The following is a 20,221-nucleotide window of genomic DNA, read 5'->3' on the forward strand; positions in this document are numbered from 1 at the left end:
GTACAATGCTCTAACCACTTAGACAATCAGAGACTTACACCTGACGTTGAACCATTCTCATCAAGCGGTACCCGGCCCACAAAGACCTGGACCCAACAGAGCTACCCGATGTAGACCTTCAACACATAAATACATACGTTACTTTTTACCCATAAGAGCGGCAGTTCGGGGCAGAGTATTATGGCTAAACTAAGCGTAGTTTACAAATGTATACAAGAGTTGCTTCTCTTTATCTCTCATTCTCTCGCTCTTTAAATCTCCATCTTGTGTAACATGTGTCATATTGTGTTGGTCCGCTAGGGAGCTGTTGTCATCATATTAAGTTTCTAATCAATAACCTATACCGTGCCTGTATCTTATGTTATCATTTAGCTTGTTAGTAAATAAATAATCAAATCAATTTGTGTGGTATGGATGATCAGTGAGACCCGGGTTTGTGCAGATTTATGGAGTCTAAGACGTTCAGAATGAGACTGATATGAGGAAATTATTAATTGATGACTGGTATGATATCTATATATTCTTGAGTTAATTCTGGAAATGGTAACTTTTCCCATGGTGCCCCAAATTCCTAATGAGTTAATTGTTACATGATTAATTTAATTAAGTATAATTATTCAATATATTGCAGTCATCACATTAATGATAGTCACGTCACCTGTATTGATGCTTTGCCTGTTTGATGGTTCGACTGAAGGCACAGCGGGATTTCTTATAATGTCCCGCTCCTTGAAAGCTGCAGCTCTAGCCTTTAGCTCAGTGCGGATGTTTCCTGTAATCCATAACTTCTACAGATGCACCATTGAGAGCATTCTGTTGGGCTGCATTCAACCAGTTTGAATACAAAAGAAGCCATCCACCCTTGATGGGTGATCAACAGAAAAATAGCATATTTGAGAGCATGTGAGAAGTCTTGAGGGTTTGGTAAATGACAACAATGCAAACAAAGTTTTAGTAGTTTTTCTTCTTGATATTCGATGAAGTAATCTCAAATTTAATCAGCTGTTTTTAAGAATGTAACTGCAATCGATTGCCATTTTTTTCCTAATCCAGGCTGATTACAGTTACTTCATATTTGTAATCAGATTAAGAAATCCCTGTTAATAGATTCCTTGCTCAAAAGCACATCGGCTGCTTTTTCACCTTGTCAGCTGAGCTATTCGAAACCAGCAACCAAAGCCAACGGTCTATTTGATAGGCTACATGCCGCCTTCTCAGTAACGGTAACAGAACAGTTTTTCTTGCTATGGCTGCAATATGTGGCTGTTTATCTAGTTTACAGCAGCCACCCTAAATTGCTCTGGATAAGAGCCTCTGGTAAAAGCCCAAAATGTAAATTTAAATAGAAAGCATGCCCCTGTATTACTCTAATGAGCTCTACCCCCCAGAGTTGGTCCGGACCGGACAGGACTAAATCTAAACCAATCATAGACATCGGTGTTTTACAAGTTTGGACAGCACAGTACAGTAGAAAACAGTAGAGTTAGTTCATACAGTGGAGTAGAGTACAATACACTACAGTAGAGTTTAGTTCAGTAGAGTGGAGAAGAATACAGAACAGTACAGTAACGTACAGTAAAGTACAGTAAAGTACTAGGGTACTGTACAGTAACAGTTACAGAAAACGATGTATTGCTATGACTGTGATATGTGGTTATCTACCTTAGTTGAATGCACTGACTGTAAGTCACTCAGGATAAGAGTGTGTGCTAAAAGCCCAAAATATAAATGTAAAAAGGAATGCATGTAAAGCATGCTAGGTATTATTTGAATGAGCTCCACCCCCCAAACAAGACCAAATTTGGTCGGTCCGGACCAAATCTGAACCAATCATAGACATCTATGGTTTACAAGTTTGGACAGCACAGTACAGTATAGCATGGTACAGTACAGTAGAGCACAGTAGAGTTCAGTGCAGTAGATTAGAGTAGAATTTAGTTCAGTAGGGTGGACTAGAGTTCAGTACACTAGATAACAGTACAGTAATGTACATTAAAGTACAGTAAAGCACAGTAGGGTACAGTAGAGTACAATATAGTACATTACACTGTACTTTACTTGCTGTGCTCTACTATGCTGTCCAAACTTGTGAAACACAGACATCTATGATTGGGCCAAATCAAGGCCTTTCCAGACCGGACCAAATCTAAACCAATCAAAGATGTCTATGTTGGGCCAAATCGAGACCGGTCGGACCAGACATCTGTGGACGTTGAAATCAAAGATGATCCAGACCGGATCAAATCTGAACCGATCATAGACGTTTATGTTTGGGCCAGTCCGGACTAATCAAATTTGAACCTGTCATAGACGTCTATGGACAGACCAAATTTACACATAATTTCAACATCCATGGACATCGGTGTGGGACAGTGCTCACTGGGTTGCATTTACCATTTACTTTCTACTGCTGTACCACTGACTGCATCCCTGCACATTGATATGATGGTAATTATCTTGTGTATAGCCTTCTCATGTTTGTTAGTCTTAGATATGTTGAAAATTTGTTTAAAAAAAAGGTATTTGACTTAGTTATTGAAGATTGCATTGTTGAAAAAGAGCTTGTAAGTAATCATTTCGCTGGATGGTTCTTCACCTGTTGTATCCTGTACATGTGAGAAGTAAACTTTGATTCAATGTTTCAAAGTAAGCCTGGGATGATTTTCACGGTAAACCTTGGATAGTCTCAAATCAAATCAAATTGTATTTGTCACATACACATGGTTAGCAGATGTTAATGTGAGTGTAGCGAAATGCTTGTGCTTCTAGTTCCGACAATGCAGTAATAACCAACAAGTAATCTAACCTAACAATTTCACAACAACTACCGTATACACACAAGTGTAACGGGATGAAGAATATGTACATAAAAATATATGAATCAGTGATGGTACAGAACGGCATAGGCAAGATGTAGTAGATGATATGGAGTACAGTATATACATATGAGATGAGTAATGTGGGGTATGTAAACATATAAAAGTGGCATTGTTTAAAGTGGCTAGTGATACATTTTTAGAGGAATTTAACTCCTATATGTTCAAATCAAATCAAATCAAATTTTATTTGTCACATACACATGGTTAGCAGATGTTAATGCGAGTGTAGCGAAATGCTTGTGCTTCTAGTTCCAACAATGCAGTAATAACCAACAAGTAATCTAACTAACAAATCCTAAACTACTGTCTTATACACAGTGTAAGGGGATAAAGAATATGTACATAAGGATATATGAATGAGTGATGGTATAGAGCAGCATAGGCAAGATACAGTAGATGGTAACGAGTTACAGTATATACATATGAGATGAGTATGTAAACAAAGTGGCATAGTTAAAGTGGCTAGTGATACATGTATTACATAAGCATGCAGTCGATGATATAGAGTACAGTATATACGTATGCATATGAGATGAATAATGTAGGGGAAGTAACATTATATAAGGTAGCATTGTTTAAAGTGGCTAGTGATATATTTACATCATTTCCCATCAATTCCCATTATTAAAGTGGCTGGAGTTGAGTCAGTGTCAGTGTGTTGGCAGCAGCCACTCAATGTTAGTCGTGGCTGTTTAACAGTCTGATGGCCTTGAGATAGAAGCTGTTTTTCAGTCTCTCGGTCCCAGCTTTGATGCACCTGTACTGACCTCGCCTTCTGGATGATAGCGGGGTGAACAGGCAGTGGCTCGGGTGGTTGATGTCCTTGATGATCTTTATGGCCTTCCTGTAACATTGGGTGGTGTAGGTGTCCTGGAGGGCATGTAGTTTGCCCCCGGTGATGCGTTGTGCAGACCTCACTACCCTCTGGAGAGCCTTACGGTTGAGGGCGGAGCAGTTGCCGTACCAGGCGGTGATACAGCCCGCCAGGATGCTCTCGATTGTGCATCTGTAGAAGTTTGTGAGTGCTTTTGGTGACAAGCCAAATTTCTTCAGCCTCCTGAGGTTGAAGAGGCGCTGCTGCGCCTTCTTCACGATGCTGTCTGTGTGAGTGGACCAATTCAGTTTGTCTGTGATGTGTATGCCGAGGAACTTAAAACTTGCTACTCTCTCCACTACTGTTCCATCAATGTGGATAGGGGGGTGTTCCCTCTGCTGTTTCCTGAAGTCCACAATCATCTCCTTAGTTTTGTTGACGTTGAGTGTGAGGTTATTTTCCTGACACCACACTCCGAGGGCCCTCACCTCCTCCCTGTAGGCCGTCTCTTCGTTGGTGGTAATCAAGCCTACCACTGTTGTGTCGTCCGCAAACTTGATGATTGAGTTGGAGGCGTGCGTAGCCACGCAGTCGTGGGTGAACAGGGAGTACAGGAGAGGGCTCAGAACGCACCCTTGTGGGGCCCCAGTGTTGAGGATCAGCGGGGAGGAGATGTTGTTACCTACCCTCACCACCTGGGGGCGGCCCGTCAGGAATCCAGTACCCATTTGCACAGGGCGGGGTCGAGACCCAGGGTCTCGAGCTTGATGACGAGCTTGGAGGGTACTATGGTGTTGAATGCCGAGCTGTAGTCGATGAACAGCATTCTCACATAGGTATTCCTCTTGTCCAGATGGGTTAGGGCAGTGTGCAGTGTGGTTGAGATTGCATCGTCTGTGGACCTATTTGGGCGGTAAGCAAATTGGAGTGGGTCTAGGGTTACAGGTAGGGTGGAGGTGATATGGTCCTTGACTAGTCTCTCAAAGCACTTCATGATGACGGAAGTGAGTGCTACGGGGCGGTAGTCGTTTAGATCAGTTACCTTAGCTTTCTTGGGAACAGGAACAATGGTGGCCCTCTTGAAGCATGTGGGAACAGCAGACTGGTATAGGGATTGATTGAATATGTCCGTAAACACACCAGCCAGCTGGTCTGCGCATGCTCTGAGGGCGCGGCTGGGGATGCCGTCTGGGCCTGCAGCCTTGCGAGGGTTAACACGTTTAAATGTTTTACTCACCTCGGCTGCAGTGAAGGAGAGACCGCATGTTTCTGTTGCAGGCCGTGTCAGTGGCACTGTATTGTCCTCAAAGCGGGCAAAAAAGTTATTTAGTCTGCCTGGGAGCAAGACATCCTGGTCCATGACTGGGCTGGATTTCTTCCTGTAGTCCGTGATTGACTGTAGACCCTGCCACATGCCTCTTGTGTCTGAGCCGTTGAATTGAGATTCTACTTTGTCTCTGTACTGACGCTTAGCTTGTTTGATAGCCTTGCGGAGGGAATAGCTGCACTGTTTTTACTCGGTCATGTTACCAGACACCTTGCCCTGATTAAAAGCAGTGGTTCGTGCTTTCAGTTTCACACGAATGCTGCCATCAATCCACGGTTTCTGGTTAGGGAAGGTTTTAATCGTTGCTATGGGAACGACATCTTCAACGCACGTTCTAATGAACTCGCACACCGAATCAGCGTATTCGTCAATGTTGTTATCTGACGCAATGCGAAACATGTCCCAGTCCACGTGATGGAAGCAGTCTTGGAGTGTGGAGTCAGCTTGGTCGGACCAGCGTTGGACAGACCTCAGCGTGGGAGCTTCTTGTTTTAGTTTTTGTCTGTAGGCAGGTATCAGCAAAATGGAGTCGTGGTCAGCTTTTCCGAAGGGGGCGGGGCAGGGCCTTATATGCGTCGCGGAAGTTAGAGTAACAGTGATCCAAGGTTTTTCCACCCCTGGTTGCGCAATCGATATGCTGAAAAAATTTAGGGAGTCTTGTTTTCAGATTAGCCTTGTTAAAATCCCCAGCAACAATGAATGCAGCCTCCGGATAAATGGTTTCCAGTTTGCAAAGAGTTAAATAAAGTTCGTTCAGAGCCATCGATGTGTCTGCTTGGGGGGGTTGATATATACGGCTGTGATTATAATCGAAGAGAATTCTCTTGGTAGATAATGCGGTCTACATTTGATTGTGAGGAATTCTAAATCAGGTGAACAGAAGGATTTGAGTTCCTGTTTGTTTCTTTCATCGCACCATGTCTCGTTAGCCATAAGGCATACGCCCCCACCCCTCTTCTTACCAGAAAGGTGTTTGTTTCTGTCGGCGCGATGCGTGGAGAAACCCGTTGGCTGCACCGCTTCGGATAGCGTCTCTCCAGTGAGCCATGTTTCCGTGAAGCACAGAACGTTACAGTCTCTGATGTCCCTCTGGAATACTATCCTTGCTCGGATTTCATCAACCTTGTTTTCAAGAGACTGGACATTGGCAAGAAGAATGCTAGGGAGTGGTGCACGGTGTGCCCGTCTCCGTAGTCTGACCAGAAGACCGCCTCGTTTCCCTCTTTTTCGGAGTCGTTTTTTTGGGTCGCTGCATGCAATCCATTCCGTTGTCCTGTTTGTAAGGCAGAACACAGGATCCGCGTCGCAAAAAACATATTCTTGGTCGTACTGATGGTGAGTTGACGCTGATCTTATATACAGTAGTTCTTCTCGACTGTATGTAATGAAACCTAAGATGACCTGGGGTACTAATGTAAGAAATAACACGTAAAAAAAAAACTGCATAGTTTCCTAGGAACGCAAAGCGAGGCGGCCATCTCTGTCCATTTCTAAGAATTTGAAAGATACTTATTTGCATATAATGGACAGAGACCAGTTTCAAAATGAATCAGTAGCGTTTATTTTCCGAGAGCTCTGGTCATAATACCATGTACATTAGTTTATATACCTCACATTTCATCATAAATGTCTCTCCTCCTCTCAGATACAATGGCAATATAGTTCACAAGCCTTCCCACATTGTCTGCCACCTGTTAAACAATCTACTACAAGCCCAAAGTCTCTCCCCTCCCTGGAAAGGGACAGAATGTTTTGTGAGGAACACAGTATTACAGCCGGTCTGACGATAGCTCCATTTGTTTCTAACAAGGAACAGAAAGTCCTTGTTCTAATTCTTGACTAAAACTACAGACATTATATTCAGTAGTATGATTATAATAATATTCATACATTCATACAGTAACATAGTAGTATTCTGTTTAGTTATAGTTCTAAGTTAAATGTATACATAATTTAGTCATTAGTCATAAAAATCCCATGACATACATGTATTACATAAAGATGGCAAGATGCAGTAGATGATATAGAGTACAGTATATACATATGAGATGAGTAATGTAGGGTATGTAAACATTATATTAAGTGGCATTGTTTAAAGTGGCTAGTGATACATTTTACCATCACATTTTCCATTATTAAAGTGGCTGGAGTTGAGTCAGTATGTCTGAGGACATCTGAGGGTTGGAACTAAGTGATTGGTTGATTAGGCAAATACACTTGGAGTCCAGCGTAATTAGGAAATAGACTTGTTTGTATATTTTCTCCCTAAATCAATAGTTGATCTCATTCTAATCCAATTTTTAAAATATATATATTTTTATTCTGCCCCTACCCTCCTTTCCCCTGGTCAGAAGACTTGGTGGAAAACATAAAAATAAATATATATATATACTGAACAAAAATATAAACGTAACATACAACAATTTAAAATATTTTACTGAGTTACAATTCATATAAGGAAATCAGTCAATTTATATAAATGTGTTAGGCCTTGATCTTTGGATTTCACATGACTGGGCAGGTGAAGTAGGCAGATGTGGAAAGCGGGGTAGGGACATAATAAAACATTATAAAAAATATAAATAAAAAAGTTGATTATACATGATGCAAGTAATGTTATTTGATATACTTAATTATATCTGCTAATGTCATAGCTGATCTATCCCCTAGAAAAATATAAACTGAACACCTGGAATAGGCCCCTATGCCTGAGCACAAGAGATCGGCCCTTGATTTAGGGGATTTTCTTCTTCTTATTATTTTTACAATTTTAAACTTCACCAAATGATTTGTGAACGATTAGTCACAGCATCACATTCGGGAAATTATTGAAGTTGAACGGTTTGGTTTCATTATACTGCGACAGAAACGGTGACATCATGAAACCTATCGAAGGTGAATGACTCGAAACTGTGCGCGTTCCCGCCCCTTGTGAGGAAGAGACCTTAAAAACGCTCGTCCCCGACCGACCCTCATTATAATAATCAAGGTGCGGCTTGGCAACAGGTGCTGAGAAATTCTACAGTTTGCGTTTTAGAGGTGAAGCTGCCAAGTTGTTTTTATAAAAAAGCAGCCGCTACTTTCTAAAACAATTTTACAAAAGAGAGCTCTTTTTGAAGACATTAATTGTGTGAACGCGTGAAGGGCTGCTTTTCTCAAACAGGTGGACAGTAATTTCCTCTTCGTGCCAATCAAACGATTTGTTGTTTTTATTATACTACAAAGATTATTCAAGGTCAGTGACATTCCTAAAACTCGGTTTGCTTCAAGGACTTGAAATGGCCAACTCGGGACTCCAGATTTTGGGGTTTGCCCTGTCGCTACTGGGTCTGATCGGGTTAATTATCGGCACAATCCTTCCCCAGTGGAAAATGTCCGCCTATGTCGGGGACAACATCATCACAGCGGTGTCTATGTACCAGGGATTATGGATGTCTTGTGCATTCCAGAGTACCGGCCAGATCCAATGCAAAGTCTATGACTCAATTCTGCAACTTGACTGTAAGTAGGCTAATGAATTTGTTTATATATAAAATTAGTTTCATTTTCCAGTATGAAACTATTAGTGGCATGAGTACAATGTCAAAAGTTAATGTTGAAAACATGCTGTTTGAATTTGCTAGGCGAGGGAATTAACGCGCGCCCCTGCTATAACGCATGCGCCGAGTTTTATTGTAAACCTGATAATGTTCTATGGGACTGCCACACCTTGTGTGCGATTTACGACTCATACTTAGTGTCCATCTTCTATGTACATTTTTGGTTGCTTTGTTATCCTTTTGATATTCATTAACTTAGCCCCAATGGACTCTATCCAACATTTTTCTTTGCCCATTATATGGGTCTACTCCTATTTCATATCTCACCATCGGTTCACGATATCAGGGGATATAACCAAACACAGGCTACTGGAGGAATGCTTTGTATTCACGTTGGTTCGTGGACATGGCTGTGTTGCGCAGTTACCAATAGGGTAATGGTTATCCAGACAGCCATTGTCCTGTGCCATGCCCTCATCCGCCTATTGGAAAAACCCTTATTAGCTAGCTGCAGGCAGTATCGAGGGGGGACGAGTTGCTGGCATGGGGGTAAAAATCAAGCCTTGATCTCTGCTCTGTTTGTTCAACACGCCATTGAATGGACTCACAGATTTGACCGTCTGTGTTCAGTCAGCAAGAGGCACAGATACATTCCTCATCTAGCTTAATTACTGAATAAAACTGACTCGCGGCGATATTTTCCTGTTTAGCTTCCTACCCCACTGGTGTTATTAGAGTACAATATTCGCTTAAACCAACAGAAATCACTAAATCATGACATTGCATAAATGTAGGCATGGCCCAAACGTTAGCCTCTACACTCCCTGCCAACTGCCCCCTGATAAAATCGCTTGATCCTGTATCTCAACAAGTAGTTTAAGTAGAGACTTCTGTCCACTACATTCTACTCTATCAAATGTATTTTATAAAGCCCTTTTTATATCAGCCGTTGTCACAAAGTGCTTCTATAGAAAGCCAGTCTAAAACCCCGAAGAGCAAGCGATGTAGAAGCATGGTGTTTAAGAAACTGGTCTTAATCAGCAGACTCATTGCGGTGTTTAGATGTGGAGTTAAGTGTGGCTTGCTGGGTGAGTGCCATCCATTCCATTCATATTTTCACACTTCGGCAAAAGTGCACCTGTGAAAGACTCTGCTCTCAGACATTGAGAGCATATACTTTACTGAGCTGCTTGAGCTCCCTGACTGCATGGCAGTTTTAGTGGCTGTAAAACCACTGTTTGACTTGTGTATCAACTATTTTGATAAAGCTATATCGTTTTATAGACTCCTTATCTCTTACTCTTTTGCTTGTATGCTTTATCATATCTGCAAACATGAACACAAGCCATGTCTGATAAAGGCATTGTAATCAAACCAGTGGTCAATATAACAAGTAAATAAATAGCTTGATGTCAATTGCATTGCACTGATAGCAGGAAGGTGGAGAATTACCAGATATGAGGAACTGTAGAAATTATTTAAATGTCTTCATGCATTCCAGGTAAGCAATGATTGCAGTGTACTGTTTTTCTCATGCCAATTGCAATCTGTGGAACTGGAGCTTTTCAGAAATGCATAGTTTCAGGTGTCGATATGTGGTCTAAATGCTTCCTGGCTCAGGTGTTGAGGCCATATTAAATAATTTTAGGATTTTGGAATCTTGTGAATGTCACTTGTAACCTAAAGTGAGATCTACTTGCTGTGGGAGGGTCTAGCTAGCCAATAGTGAGGAAGTCCCTCATAGTGAAACCCGACTCCCCCGTCTGTCTCATGACTGGTCTGACTGGTTCCTGACTTGCCAACTGAGCCAGAGGGGGATGGGTGGCGCACAATTCACCCTCATGGGGGTTTCCGGTTGAAGCCGGTTTCTGTTGCACCTGACTAGAGGTGCATTGGGGGAGGGAGTGGTTGAGGCAAAGATGGAGAATATCAGTGTTTAGTTTGCATGTATTGTTTGTGGCTACACTGCTCTCAGTAACCTGGAAATGAAAGATAAACACCTAATTGGGTTAAACTTTATATTCCTATAACTGAGACTTGTGGCTAAATTATTTGGTTGGATAAATCAAACATTTGTCAATGGTTATTTATTCACTCAACCATCCATATCGACTTCCCCTATCAAACTAACGTATCTCAGTTGGGGAGAAAAACAGGAGGGCCATGTAATGCAGCATAAATTATTTGTTTGCCACCCACCCTAAAGAGATATCCTGGTGTATTAACCCTGTCCTCCCCCAACTCTCCAGCTGCACTCCAGGCAACGCGTGCCCTGATGATTGTGGGCATCATTGTGACCGTGGCTGGACTGGGTGTGGCCACCATGGGAATGAAGTGCACCAACTGTGGGGGAGATGACAAAAACAAGAAGTCTCGCATCGCCATGACCGGTGGCATCGTCCTGCTGATTGGATGTGAGTTACCTTGAAATTGGCTCCTGATTCTCTGTATGCTCTGATGGTTTAACCGCTAACATTTCGTTCCCCTCCATAGCTCTGTGTGCAATTATCGCCTGCTCGTGGTATGCTAACAACATCATCAAGGAGTTCTACAACCCATTCGCCCCTGTTAACTCCAAGTAAGTACTACTGAATCTCTTTGGCTAACTTCCCTTTAGTGCCCTTATCACCTGGAGTCTTTAATTCACTGTCTTGATGGTGTTGAATGCTGGAAGTTGCTTTCCATTTCTCTGTTATGCATGTCATTGTACAGATACTGTTGCCAACACAAACCCTCATCTTCTAGGTATGAGTTTGGTTCAGCCATCTTCATTGCCTGGGCTGGAGCATTCCTGGACATAATTGGTGGTGCCATGCTCGCAGCAACCTGCCCCAAGGGCAAACCTAAGGCCAAATACCCCATCGCCTCCACTCGTCCCCCCAGCAGCAGCAAGGAGTATGTTTGAGTTTCATGGATGCTGTAGGAAAACTTGAAAATCTACAGCGCATCAGTCCAACTCAACATGACATTTTGGTCCGTCAGTCCACTTTTTTTTTAAACTACGAGTTATTTTTTTCCCAGGGTATACCCTCAGTTACAATAAATCAGTAAGGATGTAATTAAGAGATGGTTCTAGAGGACTGCTCATGATGTTTACTTGTAAGGTAGAGCAGATGTTGAGTGTTGGCCTCAGACCTTTTTACATCCCTCCACTTTTCCCATTTCTATTACTGTAGCTTACATGGACAGGCCAGATTACTATGTAATGATGATGGGGCCATCATGCTTTAGTATTACATTACAACGGCCAACCATCCCACAAGCTGTTTTAGGAGCCAATCAGGAAATGCAAGCCTAGATCTAGATTTATAATGATTACGCTAGATACATCACTTTGAATTATACAACACACATGACTCTGTCAAGACTTGTAATTTCTGAAGGCCCGAGACTGTTCTCCCACAACTAAGATTGTTGACTATTTGCTGTGATTCACTTAATGCCATTATCAGCGGTAAAAGTCTACTCTCATTTTGGCAACTTTTTCAAAATTTGCTCGTAACCTAAAATGTGTATGCTTCAAAAGGATAATGTATTCTCCTTTTCCCAAGAGTAGTTTTGTAATACTGCCACATTTTTAATATTTAACTTTTTGAGATTGTCTTCTGTAAATAAATGAAATGGTGACAAGTTGTGGGTTCTGGTTTACTGTGTCTATGTTGTGGGATTCCATGCCAGATATGCAGAGATGTTGCAAGAAATCTTGTTTATACATAAATTGCAGTAGTCTTGAATGCACTGAAGTCAGTTCTGAGTTCCCAGCTGTTTTGAACGCGGCAATAACAGAGGTGTTGCGTTCCACTGCCCAGACATGGCATGCATCAACCAATGGTTGGGGTGCCACGTCATCGACTGAGATTGCTATCCAGGTGTTTTAAGACTGAGCAGGCGTCCGCAACGCCTGGTCAGAGAAGAAGCCTAGGATGTGGTTAGCTGATACTTAAAATACCTAACCAGGAGTTGAAGACCTGTTAGGTGCAGCAATGTCTAAGCTCTGGAACCCAGTCTTTATGATCCTCATGGGGCTTGTTTCATTGCAGCCAACAGTGCAGGCCATTGCCAACTGACTGATCTACAAATCACCTTGCATCAGAAGATGACAACTTGTAATTATTTGTAGGTCAGTGAGTCACAATTTTACTTGTGCTACATTATCTAGGCAAAATGGTTTAGATCCCCTCGAACATGGTCTGGTAGCCTGGTGGGTAGAGTTGGGCCAGTAACCAAAAGGATGCTGGATCAAATCCCAGAGCTGACAAGGTAAAAATCTGTATGGCTCCTAAGCAAAGCAGTTAACCCACTGTTACCCAGGCAGCCTGCTGCACCTCTAATTCAGAGGGGTTGGGTTACATGTGGAAGATGCAGTGTTGTACAATTGCCCCCCCCCAGTCTCTCTGGCATGTTTGGGGGATGGGTGGAATGACCTGCATGAAGCTATAAAGCTCACAGGCAGGGGAATCTAACAATGTACATTAAGTTCTCTCAAATCAGTGAGGTAGGGACTATTTTTTTTTTAAATGTTCTCATTGTCTTCAACCGTGAGCTTGTGACTTTGCATAGGTTCATTTCCAAAGACTAACAGGTTTTTTTTTTACAAATGAATAACAGACTGAGGGTTTGAGTAAGACAGATTTTGGGCTGAGGACTATGTTCCTTTGACTTTATCGCTATCTGGTGGTGCATACTATCATTACACAACAGCGGATCACATTCTAACAGGTTCCCAAACAGAGGGTACTTGAGAAGTCTCATGATAGCCCTACTGGTATAATGCACATGAAGGGATATGTCGGGTACTCCAGGCAGAGCAAAATTCGCTTGGTACAATTTATTACATATTTTAACTATTTTCTTAACTGCATGGTTGGTTAAGGGCTTGTAAATTGTATTTGGCACAATAAAATGTGATTTGATAACTGAAAAGGGTTGGGGAAAACTGTAACAAGTAGATTCAAGGAGGATTTAGAAAACACGTTCTTGACAAGTGAATTGATTTAAGCTAAACCCTGCTTGTATATCTCTGAGGGGTAGATTTTATAACTTTACATCTTTAATCTTGACAAAGATAAGACTGAGCCAAACTGAACAATGGTTACATCAAAACAATGTATTCCTCACAGCTCGGTGAGTCTTACACCAATTTCCCTGAGTTGCTCCTCCATGTAGCGACCTGCTTCATAGCTGGGTTTAACATAAGTTAGGCTACTTATCTGAATGCCACATGACTTTTCTAACAGATGTGGCATTATGGTGAAGAATATAACAGGAAGCTGGTTGTAAAAAATGTGTATATTACACCTCGATGCAGGGATACATAAAGTTCCATAAATAGTTCACAGTGGAAACTTGTCTAGCAACTCGGGTAAAAGTAACATACAATACAACATATGTTATACTAAGACAATGATTGTGACGTTACAATGGCAAATTAAAGCCTTCAGTTTATCTAACACGTTTTACAACAGATTTTACAATTAGTTTGCACCAAAACGAGACAGTGTTGTCAACTGTCAAAAACTAAAATAAGTGTTGTCAACATATGTGAAACACTGAAAAAGCGTACATAATGTAAAATAAATAATATTGTGAAAACACTGCCCAGCACTATGAGTAGCTGTTTTCTCAATTAGATATAGGAGATTGACACAAATTAAAATAACATCTTGGATGGAGTGTTTAAAATATAGACACTAAAGACTGAACAACAAACAAACAGGTCCACTCATTTTGAAGGGGCAGGTCTTGATGGGTAGGGCCTTCTCTTGTGTGCTTATGTTTCAGCCTGTCCAGGCCCAAATCTATCCTAATTGCTCCCCTCTCCTCAGGACACAAAGTCCCCCCCATCAACACCAGAACAGCAGCTGAAGCAAAGATGCACTGTTTTTTACTTCTATTTCCTTGGGACACTGACCTTCCTGTGTCCAGGAAGAGCTAAACTACATGTGATGCGCATGCTACTATTGCAAACTTTGCAATGGGCACCTGAATTGGACATTGTCCAGAAACAAGTGGTACACACTTCAGAATTTCACAAATGAGCACAATAGCCTCTTGAGGTCTGGACACTATCAGAGTTGTTCAGGCAACAGGAGAGATATTGATTGATATGGGGAGGCCATTGTGTTTCATGACATCATCCAAGTCGTCATCCTCTATAACCACTGTAAACGAAAGGGGGAAAGACTATGAATATCAATATATTGACAGATGAATGAACAACATTCTACATAACTTCTACAAAGGCCAGTCTGATATGTTACGTTTGGTATGATTGGTAGGTGGTCGTAGAACACAAACGTCTAGCAACCCAAAGGTTGCAACTTCAAATCTCTTCATGGACCATTTTAGCTAATTAGCCAATTTTCAACTACTTACTACTTTTTAGCTACTTTGCAACTACCTAGCAAGCTTGCTAACCCTGCATCTAACCTTAACCATTTAGCCAACCCTTCTCCTATAAACGAACTCATAAACCTAACCACTAGCCTAGCTAACGTTAGCCAGCTAGCTAACATTAAGCGAGCTAGTTGACATTAGCTAGAATTCGTAACATATCATACTCTTGGCAAATTCGTAACCATTTGTAAATTTAGCAAATTCGTAACATATAATACGAATTGTAATTCGTACCATATCATACAAAATGAGTGATGGACATCCACATCTTAATACATACCATACGAAACGTAACATATCATACTAAATGAGTATCTCGGATTTATGTACAGAATAATACGACATGCTCTGAAACCAGGTAGATAATGTAGTCACGGGCAGTTCAGTTTCTTTCAGTGCAATTCTAGTTCCACGTCTTTTGCTTGTTGCCCCATCATCTCCGACACTCACCTCTCTTCGAGCGTCCTATTTGCCCTAACTTCGGGGCCCGTTGGCCTCGTCTCCGCTGGGGGGAGTCAAAACTCAGCACACCCCTGTTGAATCCATTCCACAAACCAGGCACCTCACCCGACTCGAGTGGGATTACTGAGCTGGGCTGGAGGACGCCAGAGGGTGGTAGAAGCTCGGGCATTGCCGCTATTCCGTACATGTCCAGTGGTTGAGGTGCGCTTTCTTGGCTCTTTCGGTTTTTCTCTGTCTCTGTCTCTAGAATTCTCGACACCTTTGCAGCGTCCGGGCGCTGCTTCTCCTTGTCCTTGCTTCCACAACAGTACAACATGCAGGATACCGGCAGATATTTTCTTGTCGATGAGATAAATATCGTTGTCGCTGGCTAAAGACGGAGTTAAAATGGAGAATGTGGTAGATAACAAAACTCAAGAAAATCAACTGTAAACATATTTCACACTTTAGCAGCACAATGTCCCTGCTGATCGGGAATACATTTCTGTAAAATGTCAGAGACGATTAAAATACAACATTCTAGAGGCAAATCAAAACGTAAACATGTCAGCCCTGGAAACTGTCACAAAATGTGTTGACGTGTGCAGACCAAGACCCTTGTTTTCAGACGTAGTTATTATGGCAATATAGCCTTTTAGTGCACATTATTTCAAACCTTCTCTATAACTAGCGGTCAGCGCAGAGGGTCCTCTTCACAGTTTTCCCATTGCGAAGTGTTGTGATTTTACTGTCGAACATAAACCCACTCCCAATTCGCACAGTGTCGACGTCTTAAAGGTGTAGTAGGCTAGACCGTCAATGATAAATGCGTTATTACAATTCGGGATTTCCCAAACACGCATCTGATTGCGTCATGACGCACACAGTTCTGGGAATTATGTCAAAACAAATATAGGAATCAAAGTCTGATGGTAAGATTATCATATTATATGACATTCCATTACTAACAGGTAGATATGAGCATCCATAGGCTAACAGACTATAATAATCATGATGCAGTATTAATAGGACACCTTACACCGAGGTTGTAAAACTGATCATGGTCACTGCATCAAACATATGCTAACAAGTGCCGCCACTAGCTTTGTGAGTGGAGATTGAACAGACAAGACAGACAGACACCATGCAGACATGGTCAGTGAATACATGTTTCAGACATCTGTCTGGATTCATTTAGATGACATGTTAAATTGGTCTTTCTGTTCTATGAGTCATCGAACTTATCAGAGTGAGGTGTTATTGAGAACCTGCATGGTATTTAGCTTTACATCCTGCTTCTCATGGTGAGAGAATGTGAAAATGACTTGGTGTTGTTCATGACAGGCTGGGTCTGTATAACAAAACAAGACAATAATGTCCAATATGTCTGTCCATTCACTCCCCTTCCACACAGCCTAAGTGTGGAAGAGGGAGTGAATGTAGGATAGTTCTGTTTGATCCTCACATACAGTATGTCTTCATTATTATTTTTCTTCCTGACCATCCTCAGTTCCTGGAAATGAGAGCTGCATAAGAGGGCAACTAAGGGTTTTGGTGTTGAGAGACAGTAATATCTTGTTGATAGTGTTATGTGCACAAGAGTTATAGGGCTTTAGAATTGTATCATAATTTAGAAAAAATATCTGACAAGAGAGATGGATAGAGTAGGGTAGGTCTAATAAGTTGTTTTTTTAAAGCAACACTGAAGGTCTTTTGTTCTATTTGTGCACCCTTATGTACAATTAATTGAGTAATATTTTCCACATGATGTAAGTTTCGGAGTAGCAGTGTGACTAGTTTGACATTAAGCTATTCCCTCACCCGCTTTTTGACCCTGTGTTCAGAGTTGAGAAACAAGGCCTATCCCTGACATTGAGTGTTCAGGGTTGACAGTCTTAGGAGAGTTTTTAGGAACGTATAGGTCTTTGATGATGAGACAACTTCATGACAAACATTCCTCCACTCTCCAGTTCTTAATAACACAATAAGGCAATCTTGTCAGACGTCTGTTCTGTTGTTCCCATCAACAGTTCAGTCTCAAAACTGTTTCTCACAGGTAAGAGGTGCCCACCTTTTAAGATGCTCAGACTAAGCCTGTCAATGGACATGTATTATAGACTTTCATTATATTTTATCAAGAAATATTTTAAGAATAAATGCACTGTGAGAATCGATAAGGTTGTATGGAGAGGAATCATAATTGTGTTTCAGATCATTCATTTGTCTCCATAGTTTACTCTCTAACCCAAGTTATATTTGAATCAGTTATGGTTATGATTAATTCTACTTTGATTATATTTTCCTGATGGAAAAGGTTGTTGTAATCACTCTGTAATAACAGAAGACTAATTCACGTTTTAAATATTTTGGGGGGGTTGAAGTTTGATGGAATGACCAATGAATGTGTTATATATTTGGGAATTGGGAATTGTCTGATTAATGCCGTTTGTTCTGTACTAATGATGAGATAAGCTTAAGAAATGTCTCTCAAGGAAAACCAAGGCGTTGTTTATGAAGATGTATTTTCTATTCCTCTCTGTCTTTGTAGATAAGAAATAGGAGTTAGGAGTAAAATAGGAGTTCCACCTGTATTTGAATTTTGTAGTTGCAAAAAAATATTTGCAAATGTGACTTATTTTGAGAATAAATGCACTTGCTAACAGGTAAATTGATATGTGAATAAATGCAATAACATTTGCAAGCATGCAACTACATTTGAGAATTAACACAACTCATTAAATGAAATACTCAGTTAAATAAAGGTTAAATAAAACAAATAAAATATAAATAAATAAATATTTAATACATTTGCGACTGGTGAATCTTCTGTGAATCAAAACTACATTTGCCGATGTCGAATCTTTGCGCTCAGAGTTTTGGTACTCATTTTGCGACTAACCTGTGCCAAATGTTTTGCAGTTGTAAAAAAATATGCTATAAGCAAGCAGCACAGAAACACACAAGCTCTGGTGGTCAGGGCTTGTTCTTCCGACCAATCAGGTGAAGTGTTGTCATTCTTGAACGCGCTTTCACGTTTTACAGAGTTCTGGTCTGGAAGTAAATGTGTTAAAATGAATAGCTAGCTAGCTAAATGATATTCACATAATTTGAACACTACAACAAGGCGTTGGTGAGGAAGATGACAGGAAGAATTAAAGGAGAGTTTCCACATAGCATTACTGCTACATAGCTGATGCTAGCTAGCCTCTTTTCTATTGGCTGGATATCTAGCTAGCTAGCACTATAGCCGCCTTGAGTTGTGTATCAGAGCAATATGTCTAGCTATGTACTTGTCATTTGGTTAAGACTAACATTTGTCTAGAAAATAATTATTTGTTCTGTGTATATTTGGTGTGTAGTTGGTTGGCTTATCCTAGTTAGCAAGTTGAGATCTCGCAACAAATCTATTAAGGTTATCTAGCTTGCTAGTTAATAATATTTTGAGGAGAACCGGCAAGCTCCCTGCACAATCAAGACAAGAGGGGGTGGGGAAGATGCTTAAATTAAGTTTCTTCATCTGGCTGCTGCAGTGCCCAGGTGAGATGTGCTAGCAAGATTTCAATGTCGAACCAATGCAATGATATTCCTTTTACCAAAGAGTACCTTCTGTCTACCAAAACCTACTATTGTGTACCTTAGCAGCACTTCCCTTCCTTTTTTTCTTATTTTTTTCCCTGCAAATTAATTTTATTGGCTTGGTATATGAGCTGCTTTTTCTGAAAATGTCTCTCATATATCTAGCTTGTTGTTGTTATATTGTCCTTTAAATGTTACAGCCACAACATCAGGATCTGTAGACCAGCGAGGAGGAGAACAGCCTGCTTTGCGTGAGCTAGCTAGAACAACATCAACTAGCTAGCTATAATATCAGATAATCACGTTCAGGTAAAGCATGGATAGAACTAGCCATCTGTAGTAATTGTATAATTTTGAAACCACCACATGCACATCATCTGTATCTGTTACATTTCATAATATGTCTTACTATATTGCTATGTCTCAAATTGTACAAATCATCAGCATGAAGAATCCTGAATTCTGTTTGTTTATATAATTGTGATTAATAGCAGCCTATTACAATTAGCAACATAACATTGTTGACACATTGTGACAGCTCGAATAATGTGGTTGAAGACTAGTGCAGGGCTCTCCAACCGTGTTCCTGTAGAGCTTCACTCCAACCCTAATCTAGCGCACCTGATTTTAATAATTACCTGGCTAATAAATTAATCAGGTTAGTTACAACTGATGTTGAAAACCTACAGGAGGGTAGCTCTCCAAGAACAGGGTTGGAGAGCCTTGGACTAATGGATCTAGTTCTTAGATCAATGCATTTGGAATTTGATAAGTCACTACAAAGGTGCAGTTCCCAGAAGTGGAGCTGTCACCTAATGCAATGGATGGGAAGACTTATCTATGGGATCAATATCATGCCAAATGTATTGTGAACTCACAGCATGCATTTTGTATTTGTGTATCATGATCTGTACAGATAAGTACCAATCCACAAATGTAAATCACCAATCCACAAATGTTAATCACATTCCACAAATGTAAATTGCTATCCACAAATGCAATTCACTATCCACAAACAAACACCTTTTGATTTGTATTTGTAAATCAATATATTGCAAGGGTCTTAAGTCAAATGCCACCCATGAAGACAAAAAGTTCTCACGCATAGAAAATTACTTGTAGTCTTAGAAAAAAAGTTGATTCCGTTTATTCTGTTGACCCAGATCACTGGTTGCTGCGGAAAAGGAGGAGGTTAAAGGTGGTGAGTGTAAATGGTGTGAAATGGCGAGCTCTGAGACCTTGAAGTAGG

At 40.9% G+C, this 20,221-nt stretch overlaps 1 protein-coding gene and 1 long non-coding RNA gene across 2 annotated transcripts; one reads left to right on the top strand and one right to left on the bottom strand.

The window, feature by feature from the left end:
* Positions 1-7,993: 7,993 nt before the first annotated feature.
* On the top strand, positions 7,994-12,189 carry LOC135544349 (claudin-7-B-like). Its single transcript, XM_064971892.1, has 4 exons — positions 7,994-8,521; positions 10,809-10,973; positions 11,053-11,137; positions 11,305-12,189. Exons 1-4 carry the CDS (start codon positions 8,299-8,301, stop codon positions 11,462-11,464), a joined length of 633 nt encoding a protein of 210 aa, XP_064827964.1. The 5' UTR covers positions 7,994-8,298; the 3' UTR covers positions 11,465-12,189.
* A 1,777-nt stretch (positions 12,190-13,966) lies between these two features.
* Positions 13,967-16,204, bottom strand: LOC135544350 (uncharacterized). The gene is made up of 2 exons (XR_010456328.1): positions 15,406-16,204; positions 13,967-14,720 (listed from the first exon to the last, which is right to left on the bottom strand). It is a non-coding gene; the product is annotated as an uncharacterized LOC135544350 (long non-coding RNA).
* Between the last annotated feature and the right edge of the window lie 4,017 nt (positions 16,205-20,221).

Source organism: Oncorhynchus masou, chromosome 8 (genome assembly GCF_036934945.1).
Source record: "Oncorhynchus masou masou isolate Uvic2021 chromosome 8, UVic_Omas_1.1, whole genome shotgun sequence".
Taxonomy (NCBI): Eukaryota; Metazoa; Chordata; class Actinopteri; order Salmoniformes; family Salmonidae; genus Oncorhynchus; species Oncorhynchus masou.